This window comes from Drosophila grimshawi, unplaced genomic scaffold (genome assembly GCF_018153295.1).
Source record: "Drosophila grimshawi isolate 15287-2541.00 unplaced genomic scaffold, ASM1815329v1 contig_44, whole genome shotgun sequence".
In the NCBI taxonomy this organism is placed as follows: domain Eukaryota; kingdom Metazoa; phylum Arthropoda; class Insecta; order Diptera; family Drosophilidae; genus Drosophila; species Drosophila grimshawi.
Genome location: NW_025063240.1, coordinates 10948854 through 10966475, shown reverse-complemented (window position 1 = coordinate 10966475; position 17622 = coordinate 10948854). Strand labels below are relative to the sequence as shown.

At 41.5% G+C, this 17622-nt stretch overlaps 3 protein-coding genes across 3 annotated transcripts; 1 reads left to right on the top strand and 2 right to left on the bottom strand.

Annotated features, from left to right (window-relative positions):
* Positions 1 to 630: 630 nt before the first annotated feature.
* Positions 631 to 1945, bottom strand: LOC6571450 (odorant receptor 67d). The gene is given in 4 exon segments (XM_043215358.1): positions 631 to 858; positions 920 to 1109; positions 1166 to 1368; positions 1370 to 1945. Coding segments are annotated over 4 exon segments (1182 nt in total). The 3' UTR covers positions 631 to 645.
* Positions 1946 to 2431: 486 nt separating this feature from the next.
* LOC6571451 (odorant receptor 67d) lies at positions 2432 to 6030 on the bottom strand. The gene is made up of 5 exons (XM_043215357.1): positions 5382 to 6030; positions 3648 to 4244; positions 3402 to 3591; positions 3129 to 3340; positions 2432 to 2654 (listed from the first exon to the last, which is right to left on the bottom strand). Exons 1-5 carry the CDS (start codon positions 5999 to 6001, stop codon positions 2432 to 2434), a joined length of 1842 nt encoding a protein of 613 aa, XP_043071292.1. The 5' UTR covers positions 6002 to 6030.
* Positions 6031 to 12318: 6288 nt separating this feature from the next.
* On the top strand, positions 12319 to 14706 carry LOC6557942 (transcription initiation factor TFIID subunit 5). The gene is made up of 2 exons (XM_043215454.1): positions 12319 to 12337; positions 12442 to 14706. The coding sequence occupies exon 2, from the start codon at positions 12534 to 12536 to the stop codon at positions 14643 to 14645; it is 2112 nt and encodes a 703-aa protein (XP_043071389.1). The 5' UTR covers positions 12319 to 12337; positions 12442 to 12533; the 3' UTR covers positions 14646 to 14706.
* The last annotated feature ends 2916 nt before the right edge of the window (positions 14707 to 17622 follow it).

The window sequence follows — 17622 nt, the reverse complement described above, 5'->3', positions numbered from 1 at the left end:
CTTGCGCGCGCACATAATTTTTAACGCCATTTTTTTTAAAAGTAACAAAGTGAAAATAAAAACACACACCGCACACTATTTTTCACAATTTTCCGGGGTTTTTTTATGCTTGGGCATAACTTTATTTTATTAGCACTACGTGGCAATCTGCTGGATTTTTGTGGCATTAAAAGACAATTTTTACAACTTACCAGAGTTCATTTTTTCCCTTACTTGTTCATTTTGTACCCTGCAACCATAAAATGGTGCAAAATGGTATTTTGAAATTCTAGAAATTTTATGAATCTTACACGCATCGCAAAATTAACAACATCATTTTTATCAACGAGGCTAAGACACGTTTATTTATGTCATGACAATTTGTGTGCTCTTAATACATTGGAGCATAGGTAATAGTCTAAGTAGTCTAGTCAAAGCAGATAGTATTGCATTAGCAGGGTATCTCGTAGTTGATTTTTTGTATAGTAACTTTTGGTTTCTTACTATACTTCTTGTACTTTGTAGCAGACGTCGGTCATTTTTTTGTGGCCAATAAAGCGAGCAGTGCGATGTTTATTAAATTCTTGCGGGCAAGTTCATTAGACAAAAAGCTAAAATTAATCAGCGGAGCAGGACCGCCTCACTCCTTAAATCAGCATATACCCACTAATCCTCGTTTGTCATCAGCATCATGCCCATACTGTAAGCGGCCTTTGTCAGTTGCAGCGCGGTGTTCACGTTCAGTGGCATCATGCCGGCCACGGACAGAGATGACGTAGTCTGGGACATGCGCAGCATGAGCAATAGAAAATGCTGCTCTGATATGGGCAGGTCATACCAGCGGCATTCGGTGTAGATGATTGTGACGCAATCATCATTCTGCAGAATATACACAAATCAATTCAGGGATTACCAACTCATTAGATGCACTGAAACATACCGATTTTTCAACAATGGTGCCCAGTCCACAATACAAATACAGAGTCAGAAGCGAGAAGATCAAATAGACGGGAGCCGCGGGCCAATCGCCAGCCAATAAGCAGTACATGCTGCTCAAAACACTGAAAAAGGAGCTCAGTATTTGTGCCGCGATGACGCCAAAGGATATGCGTCTTACACGAAACTGTAAGCTGTAGATATATAGTCAGACTCTAAACAGTGCCCGATATCTTAGTATGATATTTACCTCAGATAATCTTTATGCCAGAGAATAATGTTCACCATAGCCTTGCGCAATTGTGCTCTTGTTGCCTTCTCGGGAGCTTTTCTATCCATAAGTCTATTGAGATGTTTAAACTTGCAAGCCAATATGTCCTTGAGAAGCGGTACACTTCCGACAAAGGTGACAAAATACGCGTCTGCTGCAAAGTTTCCCAGTGCCCCAAAAATTTAGGCATCCAGAATGTACACCGCATAGCAACAAATATCCAATCGTTGTGTTCTTATCCACGAACGGAAGCAGAAACTGCATGATTAAAATTCGCTTGTTGTAGAATGCATAATACACCGCTGGGAATCCCGTACAGCTAACAATGAGTGCCATGTAAACTAATATCAATATTTTAATACTTTTGATAATAGCTCTTATGCCATCGAGCATCACTTTCTTGTAGTCGCCTCCGAGTTTCTCGAAACCCATGTAGGTGGTGTCCAAAAATGTCTGCGATTCTCTAAACAAGTGGGCCCAACGAAAGAAGCAGAACAGTTTTGTGTTGACCAAAATGGCGGCACCCAAAAAGCTGGTTATTTCCAAAATTACGTTGAAGTTTCCTTCAGTAACGACACTTGTATATATCGTGTAAAATGTACCGAGATAAAATAGGAATGTCAAACCAAACATAATGTAGGTCAACTTATTAAATTTAAAGTTCGGTTCCAAAATATCCGCACCGCAATTTTTAGTAATAAGTCTTAGTAAATAAATAACCCGACGATAGGCCACCAGGCAATTCGGTTCGTCTCCCATTTTCTGCACGATATTGCCTTCCGACTAGCTGGAACTTTTGACTAGTAATTGAGAAATTGTCACGAAACCCGCTGTATTTATAGGTGGCAGAACAGGGACATCCATTACATATTGTCACACGCATTTGAATGGGTTCACAACTGAATAACTTATATAGTTTTTTTTTTATTATTGAAATATGTCAAGAGACTGATGGTTTAATGAGTGCACTCTTTAGGGCATGGTTATACTTAAATCGATAATAGATTTTATGATTTTCCTGGGATTTGCCGACTGTTTCAGAAGTCTTTGTCGAATATGCGTGTATCAATTATTCTATTATTAATGTGAGAATATATATTTATGGTTCGATTTCAAGGTAGAAGCAAATAAAAGACGTTTATTTTTATAATGCGAAAAACTCGTTGATTTTGTTTATTTACTTATTGCCAGCTAGAAGAATAAAATATGATGCAAGTCTACGATAAGCAATTATAAATTTGTCTCCTACTCTAGGTATGTGAAAAGCATCATGCTGAAACTGTAAATGCCCTTTGTTAACTGCAATGCAGTTGCCATCGACAGTGGGAGTATACTCATTACAGTTAGAGCCCTTTCTTTCTGTGACTTGGCCACCATGAGGATGACGAGTTTTTGTTCTGTAACCGGCAGTTGATACCACAATAAATTTGAGTATATCGCACCCATAAAATCGTCAAGAACAGCATAGCTGTGGGCCATTCAAAGATAATTTTTACAACTTACAAGAGTTCATTTTTTCCCTTACTTATTCACTTTGTACCCTGCAAAATGGTGTTTTGAACTTCTAGAAATTTTATGAATCTTACACGCATTGCAAAATTAACAACATCATTTTTATCAACGAGGCTAAGACACGTTTATTTATGTCATGACAATTTGTGTGATCTTAATACATTGGAGCACAGGTAATAGTCTACGTAGTCCGGTCAAAGCAGATAGTATTGCATTAGCAGGGTATCTCGTAGTTGATTTTTTGTATAGTAACTTTTGGTTTCTTACTATACTTCTTGTACTTTGTAGCAGACGTCGGTCATTTTTTTGTGGCCAATAAAGTGAGCAGTGCGATGTTTATTAAATTCTTGCGGGCAAGTTCATTAGACAAAAAGCTAAAATTAATCAGCGGAGCAGGACCGCTTCACTCCTTAAATCAGCATATACCCACTAATCCTCGTTTGTCATCAGCATCATGCCCATACTGTAAGCGGCCTTTGTCAGTTGCAGCGCGGTGTTCACGTTCAGTGGCATCATGCCGGCCACGGACAGAGATGACGTAGTCTGGGACATGCGCAGCATGAGCAATAGAAAATGCTGCTCTGATATGGGCAGGTCATACCAGCGGCATTCGGTGTAGATGATTGTGACGCAATCATCATTCTGCAGAATATACACAAATCAATTCAGGGATTACCAACTCATTAGATGCACTGAAACATACCGATTTTTCAACAATGGTGCCTAGTCCACAATACAAATACAGGGTCAGAAGCGAGAAGATCAAATAGACGGGAGCCGCGGGCCAATCGCCAGTCAATAAGCAGTACATGCTGCTCAAAACGCTGAAAAAGGAGCTCAGTATTTGTGCCGCGATGACGCCAAAATATATGCGTCTTACACGAAACTGTAAGCTGGAGATATATAGTTAGACTCTAAACAGTGCCCGATATCTTAGTATGATATTTACCTCAGATACTTTTTATGCCAGAGAATAATGTTCACCATAGCCTTGCGCAATTGTGCTCTTGTTGCCTTCTCGGGAGCTTTTCTATCCATAAGTCTATTGAGATGTTTAAACTTGCAAGCCAATATGTCCTTGAGAAGCGGTACATTTCCGATAAAGGTGAGAAAAAACGCGTCTCCTACAAAGTTTCCCAGTCCCCCAAAATTTAGGCATACAGAATGTACACCGCACAGCAACCAATATCCAATCGTTGTGTTCTTATCCACGAACGGAAGCAGAAACTGCAGGATTAAAATTCGCTTGTTGTAGAATGCATAATACACCGCTGGGAATCCCGTAAAGGTAACAAGGCATGCAATGTAAACTAACATTAATATTGTAATGGTTTTCCTAATAGCTCTTATGCCATCGAGCATCACTTTCTTGTAGTCGCCTCCGAGTTTCTCGAAACCCATGTAGGTGGTGTCCAAAAATGTCTGCGATTCTCTAAACAAGTGGGCCCAACGAATGAAGCAGAACAGTTTTGTGTTGACCAAAATTGCGGCACCCAAAAAGGTGGTTATTTTCAAAATGACGTTGAAGTTTCCTTCAGTAACGACACTTGTATATATCGTGTAAAATGTACCGAGATAAAATAGGAATGTCAAAACAAACATAATGTAGGTCAACTTATTTAATTTATAGTTCGGTTCGATAATATCCGCACCGCAAATTTTAGTAATAAGTCTTAGTAAATAAATAACCCGACGATAGGCCACCAGGCAATTCGGTTCGTCTCCCATTTTCTGCACGATATTGCCTTCCGACTAGCTGGAACTTTTGACTAGTAATTGAGAAATTGTCACGAAACCCGCTGTATTTATAGGTGGCAGAACAGGGACATCCATTACATATTGTCACACGCATTTGAATGGGTTCACAACTGAATAACTTATATAGTTTTTTTTTTATTATTGAAATATGTCAAGAGACTGATGGTTTAATGAGTGCACTCTTTAGGGCATGGTTATACTTAAATCGATAATAGATTTTATGATTTTCCTGGGATTTGCCGACTGTTTCAGAAGTCTTTGTCGAATATGCGTGTATCAATTATTCTATTATTAATGTGAGAATATATATTTATGGTTCGATTTCAAGGTAGAAGCAAATAAAAGACGTTTATTTTTATAATGCGAAAAACTCGTTGATTTTGTTTATTTACTTATTGCCAGCTAGAAGAATAAAATATGATGCAAGTCTACGATAAGCAATTATAAATTTGTCTCCTACTCTAGGTATGTGAAAAGCATCATGCTGAAACTGTAAATGCCCTTTGTTAACTGCAATGCAGTTGCCATCGACAGTGGGAGTATACTCATTACAGTCAGAGCCCTTTCTTTCTGTGACTTGGCCACCATGAGGATGACGAGTTTTTGTTCTAAAATCGTCATTCTAATAAGATAAGCAATTATAGGGCTGATTGATAAATGCATTCATTGTAAACTTACCGAATGTTCAATTTGTGTTCCCAGTCCACAATATGTATAAAGTACTATAACAGAATATATCAAGAACAGCATAGCTGTGGGCCAGACCTTAAGGAAAATACACGAAATGGTGCAGAGAATGTTGATGCAGGACGTCGAAAGCTGCACGAAAAAAATTAAATTGTAGACTTTTTCCGTTTTACGTAGAATTCTAAGAGATGGCAAATAATTAGGATGCTGTTTGATAGTATTAATACAGTTAACTCACCCAGAATACTTCTGATGCCAGGCTAGCAACTCCCAGAACATGTCGCGAATCTGTTCATTCTTATTGCTTTGCACTACCAACTCGTTAAATTCATTTATCTTTACTTTAAATAGATCCGTTAAAAGCGGCAAATTCGCAATATTAATAAATAGAAACATGTCGCAACCAAAGTGACCAAAGGCGCCCATACCCAAAGCTATTACGTGAAGTACTGTCAAAATTTCATGCCCTCTATCTGTATTGTGGTTGATGCCCGGCACCAGAAACTGCATCACAAGCGTCTTCTCATTGTGGACAACATACAGGTATATGGGATAAACGGCCATTGAAATTGCAACAATCAAATATAGCAACATGAAGGCGATCAGCATTCTCCAGGTGTTCTTGACACGCTTTTGCAGACATTTTATATACGCGCCACCCTTTGCCTCGTACTCCTTGTACATTAAATCGTAGGTGACCATCAATTCACGCAGAGACGTCTCATATTCCAATGTACTTTGTATTTTTGCTTGAGCCTGCATCGTGGATCCCGCTATGGAAAATACCCGTAGAATCACCGTCCAGTCGTTATTGTAAACCAACTCCACATATATCGTATACCCGTTGGAGGTGTACATAAAAACAACTAAAGTTATCGTAAAATATGTCATCGCCCAAGTGTGATAGTCAGGATTCCAAACATCGCATCCACAAACGTTCGTACACTTGCGTACGAGCCCTATAATTTTGGAGAACTGACTCGATGCGCTGGCAGCCATTTAAAATATGTTCACACCAATGGTCTGTAGAAGTCTTTGGCAACGACTGAAAACCGTTGCATCAAGCACATTCCTTTTATTGGCAAACTAAACTGATATGAAATGTCAAAATATTGACAACTTAATAGGACAATGAATGGTGTTTAGTAAAATAATCTCACGGGTCAATTAACTTTGTGCTAATTGCCTCAGTTTTAATATATTTAATTGCTTTAAAGTGCAGAGGAACTTGTCATGTCCACAATATGATTTATACCATTTAACGTGGGGGACTTTTGTGCCCACTCAGTTGCCTTATGCATGAGCACATTCGACACCCCAACAAAAAGCTGTACGCAATTGATTTAATATACAATTTTTAATAAAATCTGCTGCCCAAAAAAAAAGGAAATGTAAGCCGAAAGAAAACGACAGAGCAACAAGAATGAAATATCAATTCAACTTTTTCTAAGACGACTGTAAAATACCCTATACATTATAAAAAAAAATTAAACACAAAATAAAATCAACAATTTACTATTGATTGGAAAACCGATTGTTAATTTTTTTCGTTTCTAATCAGATATGTAAAAAGTGAGAAATTAAAATGTATATAGTGTTATTCATTATTTATCTATAGCAAAACCGTATGGCAAAGTCTTAACGCTCCATGCTGTAGCCCTCCAATCTATTTACACAACGCACGAGGCCTCTTCGCATATCCTGCCACTTCCTCCTGCTTCAAAATCTAGCAACCATTTTTATTTTTCGTCCAAGCAGGAAGTGCAAAAGAAAATGTAAAACGCCTAAGCTACGGCCCAACAACTAATAAAGGCTATCAACAACAGTTCAAACAGCAGCATCAACATCAGCAACAGCAACAACAACAACAACAACAGTTTAGTCTTAACAACGTGCAATGGACAATGGAAAACTGGCTCAGGAATACAAACAGCAACAACAACCAAATGATGAAGAAGAAGCAAACTTGCTGGCTGCGCAGCTGAAAATGTTTCTTCATACGCACTCAAGTGTATATTTTCTCATTTTCTTGCATTTAACTAAAAATTTGCTTTGAAGTTTTGACATTTCATAAAGCAGATTTCGTTTCCCGCCCAATGAACTTTTTTTTTATTTATTTATATACATACAACACAAAATGTTCTTCTCTTTTTTTTCTATCGAAAATCCAAGCAAACAAAAGTAAAAGCGACTTCGCAAAAAGAAGAAATTTCAGTTCGAGTCACCCCTGCGGAAGGTGTGGCCTCAGCTACAAAAAGAAAAAAACGACCCTCACCAAATGCCTACCCTGCTTTCACCCCACTCCTGCTCACATGAGCCAAACGCGGCGTATACTTAATATGAAATACACGATGTCGGCGTTGGCTTAAAGTAGCCAAGGCAACGTCGAAGAAGCTGACGCACAAGTTCAGCGTAGGCCTTTGAGGCGGCATTAGCTGCCTCACAAAATTACTGGCTCGTTAGTTGCCAGGTAGCAGTGCAGCGTCGTCGTTGACGTCGACAGCACCAGCGACAGCGACCGAGGTAACTTCCTGTGTTTCTCTCTATCTCTCTCTCCCTCTCTCCCTCTCTCTCTCTCTCTCTCTCTCTTTCTCCCTGTCTATGTGCTTGCTCGCTCGCTCGTACACGCACATGGCTCTGTGTGGTGGTTGCGGGGTAGGGGTGGTCTGAGCCTCAGAGTCAGCCTCAGGACACGCTAATTTCCAGTCACACAATTCCAGTGGAAAGTGCGTATATAGCTGCCGCTGGCCGACAGGAGGCGCCACCATCTACGTGAACTCAGTTTTGCTAATTGCCAACGGTTCTTGCATCTTGTTTCGGCTTGTTTATCTCTAATTATATTTTAATTTGCACACTGTTTCTGTTTGCTTTTTCACTCTCTCTCTCTTTCTCTCACTCTCTTTCTGTGCGCACCGCCCTAAAGTGTTTGCACTTTACGCGCGGCATCCTGGCGCACATTTTAATTGCAATTATGACAGGACGACGCTTGGCCGGTTCTTAAGGCTTGTCCTTGCCGCAAGGCGTTGTGCTTGGCACGTAGCAACATCATCAATGGGCCACTAATTATACCGGCAGTACCTGGCCAGTCGCCACAATAACAAATTTATGCCAAATCTTTCCGATTATTTGGGTTGTAATTACTTCGTGGACTCGAGGAAATTGAGCGAGTGCACAAATTCCGAATTTTAAACAGTATCGTAAAAGACAAATCGTTTTCTGGAACACCTTAAAGACCGAAGCCTTTTTCAAAAATTACTTGTTGGACTACCGGTTTATGCCCAAAGAAACCGCCAAGTCAGGCCATTTCTTGTTGAAATGTTGCCGAAACTGCACACCAAACAATTAGATCGCCAAAAATGTATGGAAAAGGATGGCTTTGCTGAAACCAGTCACGTACGGGGAAGCTCATTTCCTGGCCACGGGTCACAAAGGTGTCAAACGGATACAGCGACGTGCCGTGTATGCACAATGTCCTACACCTGGGGCTAGTGGGCTCTGCCCGGTAATCAAAGAAACCCGAGAAACAGTTCACCAAATTCAAGCACAAGCAAACTTTAAACGTTTCATAATTGTTAAATTGCCGCTGGCCGACATACCCACAGCACAGGACAAAGTGCCACACAATTAAACAGTGCCAGTAAAAACCGCCAAAAGACAAGAAAATAAGAGGAAGAAGAAATATAAGAAAAAGAAAAGAAAAACGCAGGCAACAACGGGAAAAAGCTGCAGGCGAGCGAGCGCTATGTTAATTAATTTGCCAGGACATCCGTGACGTGAGGGAGAGCATTGGTGGGTGGTGTGTACTGTGGGAGGTGGACTGTAGCTGCGTGTTTATTTTATGCCGTCGCGCTTAAGTGGTAAGCCCCATTAACAACTGCCTGTCGTTTGGCAGCAAAATAATGGCGTTAGATCATCGTCGCCTTGGCCAGGACACAAGATGTAGGACGCAGGACGCAGGACGAACGCCCAGCACTGTACGTCATTTGAGCGCTCAAAGCTTTCAGCGTAAATTGTTGAAAATTAAGAAATGTTTCTCCACACTCTCGCACACTCGCACAACCACCCAACTGCTGCAGTCCACGGTCCACGGTCCACGGACCAGTTCAGCTGCCCCCTGGTTCAGGTTCCATCATCGTCATATTTCATGGCTTTTCCGGGTTCTGCTCTGTTGTTTTATGAGCGCCATTTGGATTTGTTGTTGTCCTTGTTGCTGGCGTTGCTATTGCTGCTGCTGTAGTTGCCATTGTTAATGTCCTGGCAACCACAAATGGTGACCAATCTGTGGCCCACCCACCGTCACGACGACCGACAGTTCGGCATTTGGTTTGTCTTTTGCGGTTTCCTTGTGTATTTCTCTTCTGGTTGTTTTTCTTTAATTTAGTCCCTGGCCAAGTGGCTTCCTTGTGGGCGCGCTTACAATAATTAGATGTAACGGATATTGTAATTGGTGTTAAATTGCGTCAGAGGCCGTGTTAATGCTTGTTGTTTATAGGGCTGGGGAGGGGGCGTGGTTACAGCATTTAGTGTGGAAACAGAAGATGTTACGTAATTTTTGTGGGAATTTTGGTTGCGGTTAAAAGCATGCCTTTGTGGTTCCACTTGCGAAGTATTATTATTTACTAATTTATAAACTCGATAATTGTGCAATTATTGCATCAGTTTCTAGTTATTCTTAACACAATTATTTAAACACAATTTGATATCTAATCATCTTGTGAAACTTCTCAGCACTCTTATAAGTTCCAAATTTCTCAGAACTTTACGCATTGACATGTAGGTACAAACTAAATGAGGACTGTTTACCGATCACCGGCAATGTTACCTGACTGCTGTTTGTCTCTCAGCGAAGGAAACTCTCTGACTCGATTCTCAGCATTCCCATGGCTATTCTCATTGCAATTAGCATGACAGTGTGTGAGACAAGTTCAGGATACGAGGTAATATTGCGCGACAGGGGTTAAAGCTAAGGCACAAACAAGTTCTGATGGGCATACAAAAGAGGTTTGAACCTTATGACAGGATAGTTTGAATTTGAATATGAAGACCCAACGGTGCTAGAAATTAAGGTTCAAATGCGGAGCGCGTGTGAAACGGTTTACGAACTACGAGTTATTCAATTCAATTTAAAACATCTACGCTCTTTCTGTATGTAGTTATCCCGAAGGAACTAACTTGCCAGGCAGGCCGCATTGCATAAATCACTGTGCAGCATTTGCATAAGTTGGCAGCCCACAGCGAAATCGGCGCAAACACATTTTAATGGCCATTTCGCTTGCGTTAGCTGCACCGCACACCCTCTTCAAAAGTTTTGTCTCTAACTCTCTAATCAAATTAGCAACAGTTAACCGGATGTGCAAAAATCTGCCACCACTTTCACCTTTGTGCTCGTCTGTGTGTTTCTCATTGTTTGTTGTGTTTATTTTGGGCTGGAATTTTTATTGTGGTGTGGTGCATTTATTTTGATTTGATTGTTCGCACATCAGCGGGTTGCCGCAGTCCCAGCACCAGCCTCCGGCTCCGGCTCTGGATCTGGCTGTGGCTCCGGCTTCTAAAAGACCCGCCCAGTATCGCGTTTGCTTGCAAATTTTGTGCATTCGCATTTGCATTTGAATGTGGCTCGCGTGCGAGGCATGAATCATTCATCGTTGTTGCTGTTCATGATGATTCAAGTATCGATTTGCATTGATTTGCATTTCAATTGCACTTTTTCGACACTTTACAATGGATTATTTTGCAGTTGCATAAACTTGAACCGAGCCAAACCGATGCGCGATGTGATGTGATTTATTTATGGGGCTGCATTACATTTCAAGTGATTCGACCGCTTCTCAATTGCTGCTGCTGCTGCTGCTGCTGTTGATGTTGCTGCTGCAGATAATGAGGCTTTGTTTCTAATTATTCGCGTCTAATGATAGCCCTTGAGTTGAGTATTGACATATGCACATAATATGTACTCATAGAATTAAACACGCTGGTGCATTTCAATTGCGCTTTCAAGCTGTCCATATGACAAGCCCCAGCTGCATTTGAAATCTACATATGGCACTCGCATGGGTAACGAATACATTTTTCATAAATGCATTTTTTGCGTTGCCACAATATTTCATTGAAATAAATCATTGCGAAATTATTAAACAATATACAGACGGAATTTTATCGAAGGTGCAGCAGCATCCGTCTTTTTTTATGCGGCTGTTTGACTTATAGGTTTGAAGTATTTTCATTATTTATTTTTTAAACATTTTGGAAAACATTTTCAAAATTACAACAAACATGCTGAAAGCCAGCGCATATAGAACGCAGTAAAGCCGTTAGATATTGGCTATGCAAATTGTATTTATTCTTTTCCTCTCGGTTTTATTGGTACCGAGAGCTGTGCCCGCATTTTTTGCCTGATCAGCAATGCGATTTATGGCATGTTGTGAGAATATGCTTGACATTCGATGTGCTCAGTTCTACTGGCCAATATAAAAGTAACATTTTTCATTGGCTATGCTTCACTTTACTTGTGCGATAACAATGTGAGTCGATAGAATACTTTTGACATACTCAAATATCGTTATTGTTTCTAGCAATTATTCACAAAAAGCACATCTGTAACTTTTCTGTAGAAACTTTGTGAACATTTGGAAGAATGGACAAACGAAAGAAAAGTAAAATCATCGATGCAAAACGACCACATTCACAAGATGAACAACTTACTACCAAAATGTCAAAATTACAGAAAAATGCGATGAGCGATGAAGACACAGATAGTTCCGAATTTTCTGAGTCTGAAAATACTTCCGAACTGGATGAATTATCAGAGGAATCTGAGAAGGTATTTCCCCTAAACAAGCAGATAGAATCAACAACAATATGTAAGCCGGCTAGTAACTCTGCAGCATATATAAAAAATCAATCAACTTGTAAACAAAAAAAGTTCACAGAATGTTTTTATGATAGCGACAGTAGTGATGATAGCGATGATGGTACGGATGACAGCGATGATGCTGAATACAGCAGTGATACTGATGATAGTGATACTGCTACTGATTATAGCACTGATGATAACGATGATTGTGACGATATTGCCAAAATATCAAGTTCAATTGAAAAAGTAGCCAATTACTTGAAGAAGAAAGATAAATTCCAAAATGCAATGATCGCATTCTTGACAAAAATGTCGAGTCAATGCACCGATATAGAAAGGAGGTATATTAGATCTCGCAATCGTGTAATTCGTTCATCTATCTCTGATACTAACATTACCATTACTACTTCTACCGCTACTACTACAACTTCTACGAATACCACAGATTCAGTTAGTCGACGCAAGGCTCTGACAACTAAAAATGACATTAACAAAGTTGCGGAATTTTACGAGGATGATAGCACATCCAAAGATGATATGTTAAGTTCAGAAGATGAAAGAGGAGAAGCCACTTATGAGTCAGACCAGCATATTGTGAATTACCTTAATGAATATGAGGAGCTCTTTCATGAGATTCGCAAGATTATTCCTAAAGTACCCAATCGCTTCAAGTATGAAATATACAGCCTTCTGTTCCCGACACTGACAATTGTCTATTTTCGAATGGTTATCAGCGGTAAATTCCGTAAGGGCCGAGCATTCGTGGAGAGTTCTCGGCGTTACTTTGACCATTCCTACACTGCCCGTGTGGACAAGCTCTTGGGAATGCAGGACCCACGAGATATTCCACATAAAGCTAGAAAGTTGGTTACTGACGATAAGGAAAAGGTTCGATTTTCCATGTTCAAGGAAACGTACTATTTGTTGGAGATCCACAGGAATTTTTGGAGGCTTCCCATTCAGATGATGTTTTCAAAACATTTTGAACCATTTCCTGATAATAAAAACGATGCGCCTCGACAGCATACTCGCATCGGCTCTCCTTTATTGGAAAAGATTTACTGGGCTACACCCAAAACACTCTATGAAACCAATGAGAACAGTCCGATAAAGGGGAGACGCAAGCGCGCTAAAAAGAACCAAGCTTCGCCGACCAAAAGTGTCAATTTGCCAACAGTCAATCGTCTCTATACTCCAACTGCAAAGCGTTGGGACATGGAACGAATTAAGGAGGAGGATGATCATCGTGCGTCGCTTAACCGCGACAATCTGCCATCGGTCTACCTTTATACGGCGCATGAAAATGTTGAGATTGTTACATGTGCCGCCTTCTCGAGCAAAACCACAATGCTTGGTATTGGCACCGAAGATTCCGCAGTTCACGTCTTCTCGCTGACATCCTCCAAGCTAGTGCAGCTCAAGTCAGCCACATACCTCAAGCAGCTGGACACCAGCATGTCCGGCATAGACGAGAGCATGTTGGACGCGACCAAGAGGAAGATGAGACGCTCACTCTATGGTCATCGAGGTGCCGTCTACGGATGCTCGTTTGCACCGCATGATCGATTTCTGCTCAGCTGCTCTCAGGATCGCACTGTGCGCTGCTGGTGCCTGCTCTCCTGGAGCTGTGTGGTCATCTATCCGGGACACTGTGGGGCCATCTACAACGTGACATATGCCCCTTTGGGTTATTACTTTGCCACCACTTCGGATGATCGCACGGCACGCATTTGGGTGCAGGACTCCAAGAAATGTGTCTCTATTCTCGGCGGCCATCTGGCTGAGGTTGGCTGCTGTCAATTCCATCCAAACAGACATTATCTGGCCACTGGCTCGGCTGACTGCACGGTGCGCATATGGGACATCGTCAAAGCGCTTCAGGTGCGCATTTTCACTGGTCACAAAGATGGCATTAGAGCTTTAGCCTATTCGATGTGTGGACGCTACTTGGTGTCGGGATCTGATGATCACTACGTGATTGTTTGGGACACTGACAAAGAGCAGTTGGTCCGTTGTCTGTCTCATCACACCGGTCCAATTAACTGCATTGAGTTTGAGCTGGACAACAAGCTATTTACAGTGGGCGGCCAAGACTGCCAGATGACCATTTGGGATTTCGAGGGAATAACTCAGGAATACGTTGATCCTAAACCAAAGGAAGTTCAAGCCAATAGTCAGGAGAGTGATGCAGAACACACTCCATCCGAGCTGAGCAGTGAGGATTTTATGATAATGGCATATCCCAGTAACGGTACTCCATTCTATACACTACGCATTACAAGCCGAAACTTGCTGCTTGGACTCTGTGTCCGGCCAAAGAAGGATGATAGACTGATTGAGTCGGACACAAACGTTGAGCGAACAGAATGGCTCAAGCACTTAGATATACTAATGGTGAGGGCGTGCTATGCTCCAGAAAACAGAGAAATATTGCGTGGATTAGAGAGTTCATCGGATGAAAACGAATCAAATGAAGAGACGAACCACTGCTCATCTATGTCCGGTGTTGAGTCTGTGAACGATGATGCAGATGATTGCGATGTTGTCTCCTTGCAGGATGATGATGTTCAAACAAAGGATTCTGATGCATCGCAATCAAATAAAAAGAATAAACTGGGCTCAAAATTAGTTGAACTGCTTGAATCTTAATGTGACCGAAATAAAATACAGAAGAAGAAGAGAAAACTCATATTGTTAACCCCATTTTAAATAATGCAGATTTTGTATCAAAACAAGAAGAAAAAAAAGAATATTAAAGTAAATAATTCATGTAGCATAAACGCTGCGTGACTAACCCCAGAGGAACAGCAGCAGTAACAATTTGACAGTTTCAAAAACTGGTCAGGCCACGTGAACCGCCCATCGCCTGCCCACCAACCGCCCCCATGCGCCCAGCCACAAAAGGCGTGCAAAATTTATAGACGCACGCATTAAAAGCCGCCAGGCACGCTCGACTAACTGCGTCGCACTCGTCCACGTCGTCTTGTTCCTGGATAGTGTCCTCTTTACGGGTAACTCGCTGCACCCCCACAGTACATCCTCCCCCTTACACCGAAAAGCGACAGGATAATATATTTACGCAACTTCTTATGATTTTGTTGTGGTTGTTGTTGTTGCTGTTGTTGTTCTTGTTGTTATTGCTACTGCTGGATCCACATAAAATAAAATATAAAAATAAAAAAATAAACGAACTCAAGTGCTGTCCTTGGTGTCCTCGTCCTGGCTGCTGTTGTCATTGTTCTTGTTCTTGTTCTTGTTCTTGCTGCTGCTATATTTGTTGTTGTTATTGCAGGCAGCATCTTGTGCCTCGTTTGTAGCAGTTATCTTTTGGTCCTGCTGAGCTGGTCGCGCGAAATGAAATTGTTTACTCCACTGTCATGTGCACGTGAGACGTGGACTGAACGCCGTGTCCTGGCTGCTCCTTCCGGCCCTTTAGCCCCGCTGCTATCACAAAACGAAAAATCTCTTCTTTTTTTCGCCAACCAAAAAAAAAAACAACAAAAAATGAAAGAAAATTCAACGTAATAATTCTTTTCCGCTCGGATAAGGTGCGATAGGAGTGAGAATGAGTGCAGAGTATGGGCAGGGGGCGTGTTGGTGGGTTGCTGGGGTTGCCAGGGCTTTCGCCTCGTAATTGTGCGCAATTTTTGTGGCGCTTGTGCTGCCCATTTGCCCGCAGTTACAACATCTTCTATTCGGCATTTTTCTTTCCGTTTTCCTTAGCTATTTTCTTCTCTGTGTTTTTATGCGCGTTTCTCTACTGACTGGCAATTCAGCTACTTCCCTCTTGCTCACATTCTCTGGTGACTGTGGCCAATTGTGTGCTGCTATGTTTCGCCATTTTGGTCCACACACACATGTGATTCATACACACACCACCCACATGAGCAACGGTTGTACCCGGTCCTAAGCCTCAGCCATTATTCATGGGGCTTATTAGGGGACAGCGCGTAAAACTGTCGCAGCAAACAAAATAAACAGCACAGTCCATTTAACCGATTTCATGGGGTACAAAAGCAGAGCATAAAATAAATATTTATAAAGAAAACAATGTCCTGTCGTGGGGGCGTGCGTTCTGCTGATGATGAGCAAACAACTTGAAGCGCAACCATTTTAATTTACAATTGTCGCAGGCTGTACTTTTGCTTGTCCTTGTCCTCCTACATACCATACATACCATTCCAGAGCCCGTCTCCTGTGGCGCACCATCCTGCACTTGACAGCCACTCACCAGTGCTCAGTTCTCAGTTCTCAGCTCTCAGTTCCAGTTCCAACCAAACCATGGGCACCCCAAATAAGACCTTTTCCAAGTTGTTTTCTACCAGCAGCATTTGGCAGCGCAATGCACCCCAAAACGTACTAAACTTAAACCGCATATTAGCAGGCCATAAATGCAGGATGTGTTTTTGGACTCGGTACTTAAATATGATAAATGCGCGTATTGTATTACATTTGGATTTAGGGCAGTGCCAAAGACAATAAATTAGCCGGGACACACACCGATAATTGCACACATGCTGCGCCTGCGCTTATTCAATGCATTTTACCAAAAAAACAAAAAAAAAGCTATGAAGATAAACTGCCTGCACTGGAACTTAAATACGCTTGGAAACACACTCAAGTATATAGATGGTATATGCACATAGTTGTATATTATATCGGACTAACGATTGGTAACAGAACTATAAAAAAATAATAAAATTTATAATTTTAAATTATATATATTCTATATATTTCCACTGCCTTGTACCTTGCAGAATTGAAAAACTATTGTACCCTTTGTGCCAGTGTATAAAATGCAACCCGTAATTAGTTATGGAAGCAGACAACATGCATACCTCCCAGCCCGTTCTTCAGTTGGCTGCCCAGCTTGGTGTCGTCAATGCAACGTTTGCCAAATTTACACAAATTCCATTTGCCTCGGCCGACAGCCGACTACCGACTACCGGAGTTAAGTTTGGGCACTGGCTGCTTTATGAAGATTGGCCCGAAACGTGTTTGCGGACTGGCCAATAACGAGTTGTGGGCAAACTTCGTATTCTTCCTCCACATTGCCTGGGTCGATTATTATGGGCAACGGTGCGCTGCAATTATGTCGTCCAATTAATATCAACACAGCGGGCGTCGTCTGATCATGGTGTGTGGGGAACGTGCGGAGAGGGGATAGAGTGGGGGTTTAGTATTTTATGCTATTTTTAAAATTTATTGTCTCTGATGGTATACCATGGGGCCAGGACCACCCGTTGGCCCGTTGGCTGCTTGCTCTTTGCGATCGCTGAACTTATGCAAAATAGTTTCGATCGATTCGGCGATTAGAGGTAAAGAACAAAAATCAAAGAGAAATGATAAGCAAGCGTCTGGATCGGTAGGGCCAGACATCAATCAAGCTGTCAATATGGCAATATATGACCAGTGCAAGGTGTCTGCATAATTGCAATGCCCAAAGTTGATGTTTATTATAATATCCACACATCAGACGCGAGTGCAACTTGAAAACTGAAAACTGCACACTGTTCAGCGTGTTGATCATTATTTTTTGCATGTAACTCAAAGTCATTACATTGATAGACTTTGCGCAAGCGACAGCTGCAGCCGATACAACGTGACCAGCCGCAGGCCGACAGGA